General features: G+C 32.5%; 1 protein-coding gene across 3 annotated transcripts in view; it reads left to right on the top strand.

The window, feature by feature from the left end:
* LOC136990050 (zinc finger CCCH domain-containing protein 13-like) overlaps window positions 1-16,918 on the top strand; it is a 79,141-nt gene that overhangs the window by 8,221 nt on the left and 54,002 nt on the right. For all 3 annotated transcript variants that reach the window (XM_067288389.1, XM_067288390.1, XM_067288388.1), the window contains exons 2-6: window positions 885-1,010; window positions 11,374-11,501; window positions 11,600-11,687; window positions 14,716-14,878; window positions 14,957-15,096. In XM_067288389.1, coding sequence (XP_067144490.1) covers window positions 885-1,010; window positions 11,374-11,501; window positions 11,600-11,687; window positions 14,716-14,878; window positions 14,957-15,096 — 645 coding nt within the window. The remainder of the gene's footprint in view (window positions 1-884; window positions 1,011-11,373; window positions 11,502-11,599; window positions 11,688-14,715; window positions 14,879-14,956; window positions 15,097-16,918) is intronic.

Here is a 16,918-nt window from a genome sequence, read left to right as displayed (position 1 = left end):
AAATTTCATTTTATTCATTTTATAATAGTCACCTTGAATAACCTTGAAACCTAACCCTCCATTTCCATGTCAATGTTAGTCTTGATTTACCAAGATTTCAGATTTACATGGAACCAATTTACTATGTAAATCAAGAGTTTGGTTATATAGTATTGTACACATATCCTCTGCTATATGAAATTGTAGACCTATAAATTCCCACTGTCGTCTGTCTTAATCTCATGAATGGAGTTAGATAGATGAAATCCGAGACCAGACGTGGAAACCTTAAGGACATTCGATGCAAACTGAAAGACACGTTATTTCAATTTCAATTTTTTTCCCCGAGAGCAGTTTATAGATGACCAGCACGACTCTATTGTTAAAGGAAAAGTATGATGTACAGGAGCAAGACACTGCTGCTAATTTGAGGTGGCGAGCATATATTTTAAATTAAATAAATTAAAAATATGATTAAAAATTGCAGCTCAGCATTGTGACAATGTCACAATAGATAATTATTCAATTGATAAATTTGATTAAAAAACAGTATTTAAAGGTGCAATATTTTTGTATTTGAAAGGATTAAAAACAAAGTATAGAAAACTATTATAAAATTTCAACTCGTATATACTTTAACCAAAGTTAGAACTGGTTTGTCTGAAGAGAGAATAAAAAAATTCTATTTTATTCTTTATTTATAAACACTTTAAAATATTTTAAATAAATTATTATTACAGATAACTTAAAATTAGTATCTATATTTTTATTTCTTTCAAATGTTATATCATAAAAGCTTGGAAATTAATTTTAAAAAGATAATTATTCAATAAAGTCTTAACTTTCAAAGTTTATTTTTATACATTTAAATTTGATCAATTTAAATAGTTTTATTTATATTATAGATGTCTACCAAAGTAAAGCGAAAGGTAACAGTTGAAAATAATGATAATGCTGAAGCACCTAGAAGACAAAGTGTCTTTGAAAGACTAGGACCTGGTACAATTAATGTCAGTTCACAATCTCAAGAAGTGAGTTGTCTTAATATCTTTTAAAGCATTGTGTTATCAAATGAAACATATTAATCTAATTTTTGCAGCAGAATTTTTTTTAAGTTTATTTAATTTAAATAAATTTATTTCACATTATTATTATATATTTTTATTTATGATTTAAACATTTTTTCTTTACATGTACAATCAAATTTCCATATACAGTGATACCTCGGTTACTGTCAATAATTCGACTGAAAACAATCAGCGAAATCCGAAACCGATAAAAACCGAGGCAATTATTTCCATAAGAATCAATGTAAATTCAATTAATTTGTTCTAGACACTCCAAAATACATACCAAAAACACCTTTTATAGAGAATTAATATAGTGTTAAATACTAAAAGAAATAAGAAATTAATTTAAAAAACTAATCTAAAGGAAAGCAATGGAATTGTTTGGCTAGACGTGCGGGGTAATGTCTTGTATTGTAGAAATTAGTTGAAATGAGCTTCTAGCCTATATCGCCCTGTGGTAAAGTGTGACGTAATTGTCATGTAATAGTAGTTGTAAGCGTTTATGATGATTGTATCATGGCAGGGGAATAATGCCTTCCGGGAGGTCTATTTAAGGGTAACTGGACCTTACTCAGGCATTACAGACGTGGAGAAAACCTGGAAAACTTCACCAGGACAACCTGTCCTGGTGAAGCGCAATCCCACAACCAAACTCGCCAGCATTCAAGGAACGGAACCATTGGCCAATGGTTGGTAATGCTCACACAACAAGAAATAATGCCACACTGAGCCGGAAAACACGTGGGTCGCCCTTTGTTTTCGCAAGATTAGCAGTGAAGTCATTTGGGCACGCCGAAGAAATCTGAAGCAATCAATGAAAACCGAGACAAATTTTTTGCGAAAAAGCAACGAAAACCGAAATCGATGATAACCGAAGTCAACAAAAACCAAGGTTTTACTGTAACAGATCACTCTAGGAAGCACAGAAAATTTATTATATAAAGTTGTCATTTGCTAAATGCAGAATGTGTTGGTAGTAAACATAGTATACTGTAATGATGTTTTATATTCCACATCAGTATCTTTGTACTCGTAATAATAACAAGTTAAAGCTTTACGTATGCATTTTACACAAAAATCCAAACAGAAGATCTAGTATTTTTATTGAAATAAATATATTTATGTATTTATGTTCAAAAATAGTTTATCTTTGCCTATAATTTTTTACCAAGAATTATTTTATTTTTAATGAAATATTATGATTTAAATAATTAAACATTTCCTTTGATATTATCTGGCTGTCAGAGGACATTTCATATAATTTTGAATACATCAAAAAAGATCACTATTTGATACTAATTCTCTAACACAGATATTCCACTTTTGTTTTTGTATCTATTATTGTTTTTTGTCGTCATTATTTATACTTTTTTAATTTAATGATTTGCAGTTTTTATTTAATATTCAACCATTTACACTTAAACATAATGAATGTTGCATACTAAACTAACTTTATCTACAGAATACACACTTGTGCAATAATTAGAGTTTAACCAGGTTGCTAGAAAAGTTTTGGAAAAAGTAACAGAACTTTTCTAAAGTTTGTATAATTTTGTCAGAAAATAGCCCAGCTTAGTTTATTTATAAAATGTAAAGAAATACAAATAATTTGATAATTTTGAAGAAGCCCAAATGAAAAAATAAGTAAAAAATATCTTTCAGGAATACATTAATTGGCTTCCTGTATACAATCAATTCTGACAACATGTATTTAACTCAAACTGATGATGATGTTAGGTATTCAATATAAGATACTATTGCAATGGACTTTTTGTAATGGCTATCTGACCAGTGATAGTCATAGAAATGAGTCTGTTTAACCAGTTTTGACATCTATCAATACCAAAAAGTAACATTTAGTCTTTCAAAGTTTAATTAAATACAGATATTTTTAAATATTCCACAGAGAAATTTGTAATATGAAAGTTTGTGTATATTAAATCCATCTTAAGAAATGAAGCAATAACAAATATGTCTACTCTAATAACCTTAAGTAGCTTCGCAAAGTATAGTTAGCCGCAAACATTTTCAGTCCCTTAGGACCTTCTTCAGGTGGGATCTGAGTAGAGAGTGACCCTATGTTCTAAACTCCCGTTACAGATGCATTCCAACCCCCACTCCAGATGTGTACTATAAACAAACATCGTTGCGCATGCGCCGGTGGCTATAACGCTGGGTCGTACATCGCTTGCCATGCCTTCGAAAGTTGCTTTTCATCTTTAAAGTTGATAAAAAAGCCCAGGCAATCCGCTTTAAAGATCTCTAGTGCCTCCAAATACTTAAGGTAGTGTACCTGCCTGGTTCTCCATATCAAGGTCGCTTGCTGCAGCCTGGGCGTAATGCTGTTTTCACTGGCATATACAGCCAAGGCAGTATTGGCCTTTTTCTTCTCGATATCCGTTTTATGCTCTCGGATGCGTTGCCCGAGGGATCTTTTTTGTGGAACCGATATACACCAGATCCTTATCAAATCTATCATCTCGGAGTGAAATTCTGTATACACCCGGCGCCCTTTTAACGTCCACCGGATCCTTCCCTTTCCTAAGTAGGGTGAAAACGTCCGGTTTACGCTTGTAGGCTATTTTTGTATTAGTATATGCACCAATCTCACGGTATAAGGAGTGCAGATGCCATTCATATGTAATAATAATAGGATGGGGGAGACACCTTGCTGCCGATTATTCTCCAGAACCGCATCGAACCGGTTTACGGGGTTGCGTTCCTGTTCGTCTGCTATTCTAAGTATAATCTTCTTGTTATAGCCATGGTTTTCAGCTATTTCCGCTATTCTCCCTATCTCCTTCCGCTTGTCCCTCTCCATATTACAGTGTGTGTGGGCTCTTCTAGTAAGTGCTCTAAAGGCTGCCAGTTTGTAGCTATATGGATCATTGGAGTCAGCCGGGATGTATATCGGGATAGCATTCGGTTTCCGGTATACATTAGTGTCATAACCTCCACCTTTAAAGGTAATATTAATGTCCAAAAAATGAGCCGCTTCGTTGCTCATTTGCTCTAACTTGATCAGAAGACCGTATGGGTTGTCATTCATACAACGCATGAATTTTTTAAAGATGAAAAGCAACTTTCGAAGACGTGGCAAGCGATGTACGACCCAGCGTTATAGCCACCGGCGCATGCGCAACAATGTTTGTTTATAGTACACATCTGGAGTGGGGGTTGGAATGCATCCGTAACAGGAGTTTAGAACATAGGGTCACTCTCTACTCAGATCCCACCTGAAGAAGGTCCTAAGGGACCGAAAACGTTTTTGGCTAACTATACTTTGCGAAGCTACTTAAGGTTATTAGAGTAGACATATTTGTTATTGCTTCGTTTCTTAAGATAGATTTTATTGGAATAGCTAGACCGGCTAATGTATACAGGAAACTGGTCCTAGCTCTTACGAGGATCAAGGCGAAGTTGGATTTCCTAATCGAATGTAGAGAACACCTAGTGTATCCTATGTCTATCTTTCGTATCAAATTACCCCCGGGATGTGAATCTTTACTACCAAAGCTGCGGTTCGTGTGCCTACGGAAAGCAATTAGAGCAGTGCGCAGACTATGGTATTCGAAACTTAATAGCGTTGTTAGACTCGAGGATCAGCTATACGTGATGGAGTACGATACCTTGGTGGAGGCTAATGGCAGAGCTGTGTTTATTCAGGATAGGCTAGCAGAGAAACTAAAATCTCGTTACAGGAGAAAACTACGCTGGATCTTCAGATCCCAGAAACCCTCAGATAAAAAAAGTGTGCAAGCCCCGATAATATGTTATGACGGAATCAATCCCCCTGAATGTATTAAAACAGTACTTAGGAAAGGCCCTATGTTTGTACCTGGATTCTACAGGCTAACACCGGAGGCTATCATGCCAGAAATGGAAGCTCTCATACGCAACCTGAGCGAGACCCAAAAAGAATACTTCAGATGGAAGGCACACTTCCAAATGAAGCGCTATAACCTAAAAAAGCATTGTGAGGAGGCAGAATACCAGAATGCTTTGAATAAAAGCAAGAAATGGCTACGGGAAACTAACATAGTCTTTTTGAGAGCTGACAAGAATAGGGCTCTAGTTTTGATGAAGAGAGGCTCTTACACTGCCATCCTGCAGAAATATATACGAGACACGGAATGTGAGGAAATAGGGAAGGGCTTTGTTGATAAGATTCAATCCAGGATCCTCAGATTTATGCGTACCAGCTTGGCAAGAAAGTTACAGCTAGACAATGCGACGGTAGCCTCACCAGTAGTTCCTAGACTCTTCGCCTATGCCAAAACGTATAAACAGGGGATAGAGCTTAGACCGATTTTAGATAAAGCCAACGCGCCCACCAGAATGATAGAACGTAAGATCCATTTGCTCCTAGCTAAACATCTAGAAGGTTATCAGTTTACGGTCTCCGACTCAACGCAGGTGATTGAGGCTATACGTAATTGCCTACCGTCTGTGGGTTCCTGGATTACTATTCTGGACTTTAAGGCGATGTACCCATCAATTAAGCTGGAACCCTGCTTCTGCAGTTTACGAGATTGGCTTATAAGTGAGATAACATGCAATGCTGACCACAAGCAGATACTAGAACTTTCTCATATTCTTTGCTACACCTCTTGCTTCCAGCTAGATGGGAAGGTGTACCTTCAAAAAAGAGGAGTACCTATGGGTAGCCCCTTATCTGGGGACTTGGCAGAAATTGTGGTTCGTCGCTTGGAGGCCAAAGTCATCCTCGAGTTCCTCGGTAACATCGACCTATATAAAAGGTACATTGACGACATCTGCATCATCTGGAAGACGAAACCGGACATCAACAAATTCATGCGTTGTATGAATGACAACCCATATGGTCTTCTGATCAAGTTAGAGCAAATGAGCAACAAAGCGGCTCATTTTTTGGACATTACTATTACCTTTAACGGTGGGGGTTATGACACTAATGTATACCGGAAACCGAACGCTATCCCGATATACATCCCGGCCGACTCCAATGATCTGTATAGCTACAAACTGGCAGCCTTTAGAGCACTTACTAGAAGAGCCCACACACACTGTAATATGGAAAGGGACAAGTGGAAGGAGATAGGGAGAATAGCGGAAATAGCTGAAAACCATGGCTATAATAAGAAGCTTATACTTAGAATAGCAGACGAACAGGAACGCAACCCCGTAAACCGGTTTGATGCGGTTCTGGGGAATAATCAGCAGCAAGGTGTGTCTCCCCATCCTATTATTATTACATATGAATGGCATCTGCACTCCTTATACCGTGAGATTGGTGCATATACTAATACAAAAATAGCCTACAAGCGTAAACCGGACGTTTTCACCCTACTTAGGAAAGGGAAGGATCCGGTGGACGTTAAAAGGGCGCCGGGTGTATACAGAATTTCACTCCGAGATGATAGATTTGATAAGGATCTGGTGTATATCGGTTCCACAAAAAAGATCCCTCGGGCAACGCATCCGAGAGCATAAAACGGATATCGAGAAGAAAAAGGCCAATACTGCCTTGGCTGTATATGCCAGTGAAAACAGCATTACGCCCAGGCTGCAGCAAGCGACCTTGATATGGAGAACCAGGCAGGTACACTACCTTAAGTATTTGGAGGCACTAGAGATCTTTAAAGCGGATTGCCTGGGCTTTTTTATCAACTTTAAAGATGAAAAGCAACTTTCGAAGGCATGGCAAGCAATGTACAACCCAGTGTTATAGCCACCGGCACATGCGCAACGATGTTTGTTTATAGTACACATCTGGAGTGGGGGTTGGAATGCATCTGTAACGGGAGTTTAGAACATAGGGTCACTCTCTACTCAGATCTCACCTGAAGAAGGTCCTAAGGGACCGAAAATGTTTGCGGCTAACTATACTTTGCAAAGCTACTTAAGGTTATTAGAGTAGACATGTTTGTGTATATTATTTTTATACATTTTATTCATATAAATTTATTTAAATGTACTGACTAAAACTTCAGTATTTTTTAAAATTGATATTTAAGATTTATGACCAATGTAATTTGATAAAATATGGTCATTGGAGTCCAAAAAGTTCAACTGTATTGTATTTGACAGGAGATGTTGTAAGGAGAAATCTTTTTTGCCATTAGTTTATACAACCTTTGTCACGTAGTTGCCACTGTTTATTAACTTACTGTTCATCTAAGTCAGAAACACTCTTACCATTAATTTTGTTCTGCCTTTTTTTTCATATTAAGACATCCAATAGTTAAGAGCCAGTGTAGTGTCAGGTGCAAAGTGTAGGCTCAGTTGACAAAGTATTGCAAATTGAGACATTTAATTTTGAACTACGCATTAACTGTCAGTTTAACTCGGTATTCTAGAATAAGATGAAATAAAAGTAGCAGAATCTGAAGAGACTGGATGATGAATTTGGATCCATAGGTTGTCTATTGTATTGAGTCATAAGTGTATTGCAATACTTTTAAGTTCAAATTCATGTCTTAAAATTGATTTTGCAATATTGGTCCTGCCTTAACTTACCTTTATGAACTATTTAACTTGCAATTATGTGTTCATCAAACAGCTTTTCTTTTGGCCAAACTTTACTAAAGCATCTTCAAAAAATGTGAAAATAAGTATGTATAAACCAAGCCTGACTTATAGTACAATCAGTGTTTCTTTCAGAAAACATTTTTCAGGAGATATTTTTCTGATCTGAGAGATTGACAAATGTAGTTGGTCAGTTAATCTATGAAGATATATATATATAGATATGTATGTATACACATATGTATATGTGTATACATAGAAACAATAATCATTTACATGTTTTTAAAAACTTTTTATATGAGGTTTAGGAGAGAGTATTTTTCAATCTCTGGGGAAATACCTTCCTGACTCACTTCCTAAAAGAAACCCTGAGTACAGTACTGATAGAATTTAGTTGTGCTATAATATGATTAATAAGTTATAAAGATGATATGTGATTTGGAGTAAAGGTGAGCAGTTAAGCCAATATCTTGTATTGAATTTAATAATAGACATATTATAGTCTGATTAAAATCTGACAGTATAATTTGTTTATTCCAGTGAGATTTAATTTGAAATAAAATTTTATTTCAAATTAACTTTTAATGGAATTCAATTAAGGATCTTTGATAGATGTGTTTATTGACATCTCTATTTTTAAATTATATTTATTACATTTCAATACATTTTATTGCAGTTTTAATAGACCCCTACATTTAGTTTCCAGACTAATTGATTTTATCATTAATATCAATTGCATTGCAATGTTTATGGGACAAAGGTCTGTAGTGGCTTTTGGGCTATATGCAACCAGAATTGATCCACAGTCAGTGATTTTTAGAAGTAGTAGTCAAACAGTGGAATCTGCTTCAGGTTGTTTCATTGGATTGTGGAGATGGATTATTTTGAGCAGCAAATTAACATCAAATTCTACCAGTAGTTGGAGAAATCGGCTACAGAAATGCTAGAGATGATGTGAACAGCATATGGAGACCAGACAGTTACATATTTGTCGGTGTTTGAGTGTTTGTGAGGTTCAAAAATGGCTGGAAATCAGTGGGTGATCTTTGTTTACACATCTAGAAATAAAGAAAATGTGCATCTAATGTAGGAAGTTGTTTGATGTAACTGTTGAAAGTGTGTTGCCTTGAGTGCAGAAAAGATAGGAATTTCTGTCGGATTTGATATACTATTATTACAGAAGATCTGCAGATGCATTTCATCTACCAAAACATTGTCGCAAGGAAACTCGCTGAAGACCAATAACAGGAACATGTTATTACCAATAAGAATTGATCAGTAAAGCAGATCAAGATCCAGATTTCCTGAAAAAAATTATTATGGACCCAATGTTGTGTGTTTTTTTTTCATAACCCACAATTAAAATGACAGTTGACATTTGTGGAAATCAAAATCTCCCCAAAAATGAAAATATTTTTCTCGGGACTGTTTAAAGATCAAAGTATGATGCTAGAGACTCAACATATCCAGGGCTGATTGTGCATGAAAAATTCCTAGGATCTCATCTCAGACTAGAACCTGGGCTCCCAGGAGCTTATATCTTTACTGTCTTGGCCATTTATCTGTCCAAATAAGGCTTAATAGAGTGCACATGGATTTGAACCATAAACCTTGTGACCTGTAAACAAATGCTTTTCCACTGAGCTATTCATATATTTCCAACTATTGTGGATCTTTTATTTCATTTGGTTTTTAGTCATATTAATCACAAAATGAAGTAACCTCAAATCAAGTCAAGAAAAATTTTTAAATTTTCAGATATCTCCAGATCAGAAATTCTAGTGATAAACTCTTTTAATATGCTCACTTAATATTCATTTGCTATTGTGATATTTCTAGAAACCATCAAAGGCATATACACTTTGCCTGTAGTGCTCTCATGTTTATTTCTATAGTCAGTGTATGTTTTAATTGATATTATTAGATATTCATTTGACTTATATTTTGAAAGTAGGTAAGTTTCTGATAAAGGGAATAAGAATAATAATAAGGTCTAATGGGTGATCCTTCAAACAGAAGGGCAATATTTAGTAATGAAGAAAAGTATTGGGATCTTGACTTAACTAAAAAAAGTTTTAATAGAAAGTAGGTACATTTCTCTACTTTGTCTCATTCATTATACATTTCATTTCTCTTTTTATACATATTGGCTATCAGAAAACTATTTAGAAACTGATTATTGATTTTAGCATGTAGCATGTATTAGTTCTTTATGATGAATAAGAAGTAAGCAATTAACTCTCAGATTCATGTTCTTGGATACTGTAGACTGTGTGTGACTTTCTTAGTAAAAACAATCATTACTTTATTTACCATTTATTTACACTATATCTGATCAGGCAGTTATTCCTTCCAAGAAACACATTGATCGCCTTGCCACTTCAGACATCTCTCCATGCTAGGTGGCTTTTCAAACACTAGGAATTGTCAATAGTCATTAATGTTTTAAATTGGGTGAAAAGTTTCTCAGATTGTTTTGCCAAAAAAATCACAAATATTTTTTAAAAACTATGCATTTCAGTATTTAACTTTCTGGCACTCTTATTTTACTATAGACCCAATTTGGCAACAAAATATCTCTCACTTTATACTCGACATACATCACTCATCACGCAACAAAGTTGCCAGTTGAACCATAATTATCAGATTTTAATGTAATTTTAAATGACGTGATAAAATAACTTTGTCAAATCTGTAATTTTAACATAAATTTAACTTAGTTTTTAATATACATTTTTGCATGTAAAAGTAAATGATGTACTTATATTTTCAGTGGTGTCGACAATATGATAGTGAAATTATTTAGCAGCTGTTAATTCTATTTTAGCTGTGAATTGTATTATGGGGAATTTCCTAATAATGCTTTTTTTTTCCTTGATAATTTTTGAACTGAAAGCTTTATTATTTTCCTGGCTGAGTGTTTTGCTTCAGATGCTGTCAAAATATTAATGAAAAGTTTTTAGGTGTAACTGGTTTTGTAATTACTCTTATGAGGAGTCCCAATCACATGGCTCTTCATAAAAATTAAATTAGTGTAATGGCAATTCATGCAGGAAGCAGTCATACAGAGTATGATCACTTTATTAATTTGTATAGAATTTTCTGATTTGCATTGGCCAAAAAGTTAGAAAACCTATGCTTTCAGGCTATACTGTACTATGCATATTATTGACATTAAAATTTTTGTTTAATTGTTTTTTTTTTAAATATTTTAGCATTTACTATCATTTTTTTTATAAATATTTGATAAATAAAAACAGAAATGAAGCAGAAACATTTCTCTGTTTGGTAGTCATTTTATATTTTCTACAATTAATGCAGTTTAAGTAATTCTTTTTCAAATATTCCTTTTTCCATTTCACTTACCGTATTTTACGGACTATAAGACGCACCTTAATTTTTAAGCAATTTTTTAAAAAAATACCTATAGAAGGCTACGGACTATAAGACGCTCCTGAATTTTGGAGGCAATTTTTCAAAGAAAAAAGTGCGTCTTATAGTTCGTAAAATACGGTATTTATAATTACATCTACAATGAAATGCTAATGTAAATAAGATGAAAGAAACAGAAGAATAAAAGGAATATTTTCTTCAATATCTTCTAACTTCACACTAGCAAATATTCAGAGGTGTGGAATATATGGTTATGTTTTTGTTCCAGCAATATTTTGTGGAATGTATGCTACCATAGATATCCACAAAAAATGATAGTAAATATTGACATTCTGTTATTAAATATTTCAACATATTATGTACTGTATGTAATTTGTTGTAATATTTGGATTTAATAATATGGCAAATGATTTTTGTCTTACAGAGAAGTTCAAGAGGAGAGCAGATGGAAAAATGTCGAAACTGGTTAAGAACCGGTAACTGTTCGTACGGATCCAATTGTCGTTATCAGCACGATCCTTTTCCTAGTAGTACCAGAAATAAATCTGAAAAGTAATATATTACTTAATAAATGAATAAATTTTTATTAAAGTGATGTCATTTAAGAAAATTGCGAAGGTACATTTTTTAATATATATCTAAATTTTTAGAGATATCGACGAGAAAGACTTGCGTCATAAAGTAAGAAATAAACGAGAAGAAACTAAAGAAACTTCATCTGACTTGCCTTCTCCAAAAGTAAGTTTTTTAATTCTAAAAATGTGTATTTACTAATTAATATAATAAAGATTTAAAGGTTTTTTAAACTTTCTTTAACATAAAAAATAAACTGTAACAAAATTCTAAGTGAAAAGAAAGATTTTCAATAAATTAAAACTTTATCCTTGGATTTATGTTGTTTAACTAAACAAAATTTATTTTTCCACTTTAAAAAATTTTTTTATCAGATAAATGCCAGAATAATTCATTTTATGATTTTATACATATATTTTTCCCTTGGTATTGTTATATATTTAGCAATAATTGGTGATTTTCAATTTATTATCATTAGAAAACATCTTACATCACATTGTTATAATCATTATCATCATATATAATTGACTTATTAATAATAATGATAAATAAAATATTTTCTATATAAATTAGTAATCTTTCATTTACCTACAATTTTTTAGTTTTTGTAGTTTATTTTTATAACTAATTCTATTAGGTTTTTTACATATGGATTAAATTGATTTGTCACATTTGTTTAAATTTCATTATTATATTCTTTGTGTAATGGTGATTTATTTTATCTTTATATTATTATTTTATTTTTTTTTTTTATTCAATAGCCTTCAATAGTTTTCTTGTTTGTTTGTATGTTTTTTCTTTCTTTAAAGTTATGTTTGTAATTATTTCTGATTAAAAAAAAATGGAAAAATAATTCGACACGATAATGATTGTAAGACAATGTGTGATCTGTATTCTATATTTAATTTTTTTTCTTCTTTGAACTTTTTATTTTATTCCCAAATAACTTTGACATCAATTTTTTTGAGGTAATGAAAATTCTGTTTATTTTTTATTTGTCTGCTTTATTAATTTCTAATGTTAAACTTATTGTAAAATTCATTTTGTAATTGTCTTATATCTTTTTTTAGTTTATGCTGTATATAATTTAATACTTTACATTTCAAGATTTTTATCTCTTTTTTTCATAAGTTTCATTACAAATAAGTCACAATCCTTAAATTCAGTGTTAACTACATATATATGTGCTCTTTCATTCTGACTTCATTGTTTTAGATGTTTAAAAATGTTTACGAAAGTTAAAGTGTAACATTTAAAATTCTATATTAATTGTGAATGATTTTTAGAGCAGGTAAGCATTTTTACACTCTCACTTTAAAATTATCTGTAGAATAATTTGTTATTTAAATGTTGCTTAAAAATTAATTGTAGGTAAAATGATATTCTTCATTTGCATTCAATCAATACTTTTCATTGATTCTTATATAATGACCTTAACTTTAATGCATTAAGCTTAGATTTGATATGTTTTTGTTCTACTCAAATATCGACAAGACTGTGTCTTGTTTATAAAATCATACTTCTGGCTTGTGTTACCAGCTTAGAGATATGAAGGAGTACATGTCAGGAGTTGCAATTTGGCACAGAGTATTAGGTGCCCAAATCACTTGCGCATAAAAAAATCCAGACTTGTAGGTAGTCGGGACCGAGAACCGAGTCAAAATAAAATACAGAATGGCAACCCTCTTCTACAAACAGGCAAAACAGGTACCTCACCCCACCGAAGTCAGGTGGGGAGAGTACCACCCACAGTCATTCTAAGAAGTGAACTCTGACCTTAGGACTGAACACGTAGTATTTTCTTTGTTAAATAAAATTTGTAATCTAATTTTGTAAATTTGAGAGTGCTTCAAATATGACTTTAAAACAGTTTTATGTCATTACAAGAGGGTTTTTTAACATTATCTAGTATAGTAAAATCGTGGGACCGATAAAAATTTAACATGTGGGGCAGAGGGTGCCACCACGTGACCTTCGCCCTCTGACCTCACTTCGTTCCCGAACTCCAACGAGGAGAGACATCTATTTACTTCATGTTAGTTAACCTTTCGAGTCGACAGCCGTGCCAATCTTGGATTTGTATTATATCTCGACACTATTGTAAATATCGCGTAGCCGATCCAAATTAAGTAAATTATCAGTTTCTCAGTTAATTTTTACCGGCAGAACAAAAGATGCAGAACACGTGGTCGAGGTCAACAGACAAGGTAGGATGCAACCCAGTATTGTTTGTGCAAAAGAAAAAAATAATTTCGGACGATACAATAGCCATGATTATTTTTTCAAAAATGGGAAATTTTTGTTAGGCATCGACAAAAATTCAACCCAGGCCGACACGCAACAGAAAGAAATTTCTACATTGGATAGGTTCATTTTACCGAAAATGCATCATGGACGACCTCATGGTCGTGGCCGGCGAAGTTTGAACAATTGCGCTCAAAACCAGCAATACCAAAAAAGATTGGAGAATGAGTACGAGACCCGCTTGAACGTCAAAGTGATTCCGCTTAGTAGTGAGTCTCCAAGACATAGTCTTGTCCCAAATACAGCTTTGCTGTTATACTATTTTTTTTTTAATTTGAAATTTTATTTTCAAGTTTCTTCTTTCTTCATCACTGGATTTCTTAAAAGCAGTTTTAAAATGTTCAAAATGTTTCTATATTTTTATATTATTTTAAATTTTAACAGTGTTTTATAATAATAATAATGTTAAGATTTACATTAATTTTTTGTGTAGCTCATACTGTAGCTCAGTGATGAGAGAAAAAGTTTTTATAAGATATTAACATATTAAGATTTCAAAATTAATAATATATTGAATAAAAAATAGGCTGTTATTATTAGTCACATTATTTGGTTTTCTTCGTCTACTGGCTATATTTATATACAAGTTCAGCTAAACTTTTTATCTTTCACAAACTATATTTTTTGATTTCTTGGCAAAGGATTTTATATACATATTTATTTACCATGAAACTGTAGTTCTTTGAATTTGTGATTGCTACAACTTATTTGCTAATTTAAAATTCAGATATTTTTAAGTAAATAAGAGTGTGATGATAAAAATATAAGAAATTATTTACATATGAAATAAATTCTACAATGCATAGCAATATATATTATAAAAAAATATATATAAAATTTTGTGACTGATATTACTTACTAATATAAAGTATAACATTTATTTTAATAGAGACGACCACATAAACGTAGTTCAAGTCATAACAGGAGAAGTGATCATGATGCTAAAATAAAATCTACCGTGGTTGTGACAAGACCTCGGTCTCCAACAAGTGAAACAGAATTTAGAGAAAAGAAACGTCTTCGAGAAGGTAGTTGGGAAGATGATTCTGATGGTATGTTACATCTTGTAATAAAACATTTTACAAATTTAATAATTTAAGTAAAATTTAAAAGTTTTTATGATTTTTAAGATTGGCCTGTTGATGTTTCACAATTGGATTATAAAGAAGAATTAACACTTGAGCGTAAAAGACAACAATTACAAAGAGAACTAGAATTGGAATTACAGAAAGAACGCATGATTAATGAAAGTGTTACTATTACCAAAACAGTAAGTGAATTAGAATTGTTGGTTTTTATTGACTAATTATTTATAATAAAGTTATTTAATTTTATATAATTACAATAATTTAAGTTTGTAGGAAACAAATTTCAATTGTAAATATAGTATGTATAGTAAAAAAACATATATCAAATAAAAAAAAAATAAAACTGTGTGTCAACCAGTCACAGTTTTATTTATTTAAGACCATTGTCAGAAATATGAATTAATCTGTAAGTTTTTCATTAATTTGATTTGTGTTCCACATTATTACTGTGAAAATTTTTCACGATACAGGAAATCCTCAGTAATTTTAACTCAGATAGTTTGAGTTATGAACCCATTACTTCATAACTGTACTGTTTGTCCCAGCCAGGGATGTACGGATTTACATGTTACATGTTTACATTTGATTAGTTTGAACTTTTCACTGTGATATGCATATGTTAACTCGTTCATTTAGATCAAAGTGTCTCCATACTATAAGAGAACAATATACCAAGAATAAGTCTAATCTGATCAACATGGTTTTGCTTTTACAACAACATATTTTTAAGTTTCACCTTTTCCATGGACTATCCTTTTTTCTTTTATCTCATAAAATATGGTTGGGTTTTGCGATTGTAAGATTGAACTACATTACATTAAAAGAGTAGAGAGGTTGTCTGTATGTGCACAGACTTTACCTCTAAGAAATTAGAAGTGATGAAATTGAAATTAGAAGAGGAAGTGATAGTAAGTAGGGGGAAAGAGAATAGGGAAAGATTGAAGGGAAATGTGGGATCACTGGGCGTCTGCATTGCAAATGTTGAACAAGTAAAAATACAATTATAAGACAAAATAATAACAGTGATACAGTATACAAACAAACACGACAAGTTTGGGCATGTAGGCAAGCGTGTACAGCAAAAGAGGTATCGGAACATATTGATTTAACATTATAAAGGCACATTTTGTGATCGTTTTATATAAAAATTTGAAAAACCAGACACTCATTATAGTATTGACAAGATTGCAGATATAGATGAGTGTGTATATCAAAGCGGGATACCAGACATAATGGTTTAACATTTACAAAGTATGCAATTTGTGATGGCTTTATATAAATAATTTATACAATTACCAATACTCGTTATAGGAGTGGAGCAGTATTATATAAAGTTAGATTGAACTACAAGTAGCAGATTGAGATATTTGTAGGACTCTAGACTACTAGATTTGGACAACTTACTGCTTTTAGGGCTACTTTTAAAATAATTTGGGCTACGTTTTGAGAAATTCTGCTTTACTTTTTACTTTTCTGGCTGTTATACATAACAGAGGGAAAATACGGCAATCAGTCAAAAAATGACTCCGAAGATTTTTACATTTTTGGACTTGGGACCTTGAAATGTCGAGAAATGTAAAAAATTTCTGGTGTTTTTTCTGTATGTATGAATACAGTCAAACCTGTTTTTATGCGGTCTTTTTATGTGCGATTTTTTTTATGCGAATTTTTAATTTGTGCGGTTTTTTATTTGTGCGGTATAGTTGGCGACTAGTCTCGTGCGATTCGTCATGTCTCACATTGACTTATTATAGCTAAATAAACTTATTATAGCATAAATGCACTTATTATAGTAATATTATTGCATGAATATGCGAAAAATGAAATAATTTACTTTTTAAGTCAACAAAACACCACCTGGACAAAAATATGTAAAACAGACGATAGACCAGACGATGCAGTCAAGTGCTGACATCTGTTGTCAATAAATTCTATTTTGTACGGTTTTGAGTTATTTTCTATGTGAGACTTTTTTTATGCGGTCCCTGTTGACCGCATAAAAAA

The sequence above is a fragment of the Centruroides vittatus genome, unplaced genomic scaffold (assembly GCF_030686945.1).
Source record: "Centruroides vittatus isolate TY-2023 unplaced genomic scaffold, ASM3068694v2 scaffold_861, whole genome shotgun sequence".
Taxonomy (NCBI): Eukaryota; Metazoa; Arthropoda; class Arachnida; order Scorpiones; family Buthidae; genus Centruroides; species Centruroides vittatus.
The sequence above is the reverse complement of the archived record's forward strand: the minus strand, read 5'-3'. Positions and strand labels throughout refer to the sequence as shown.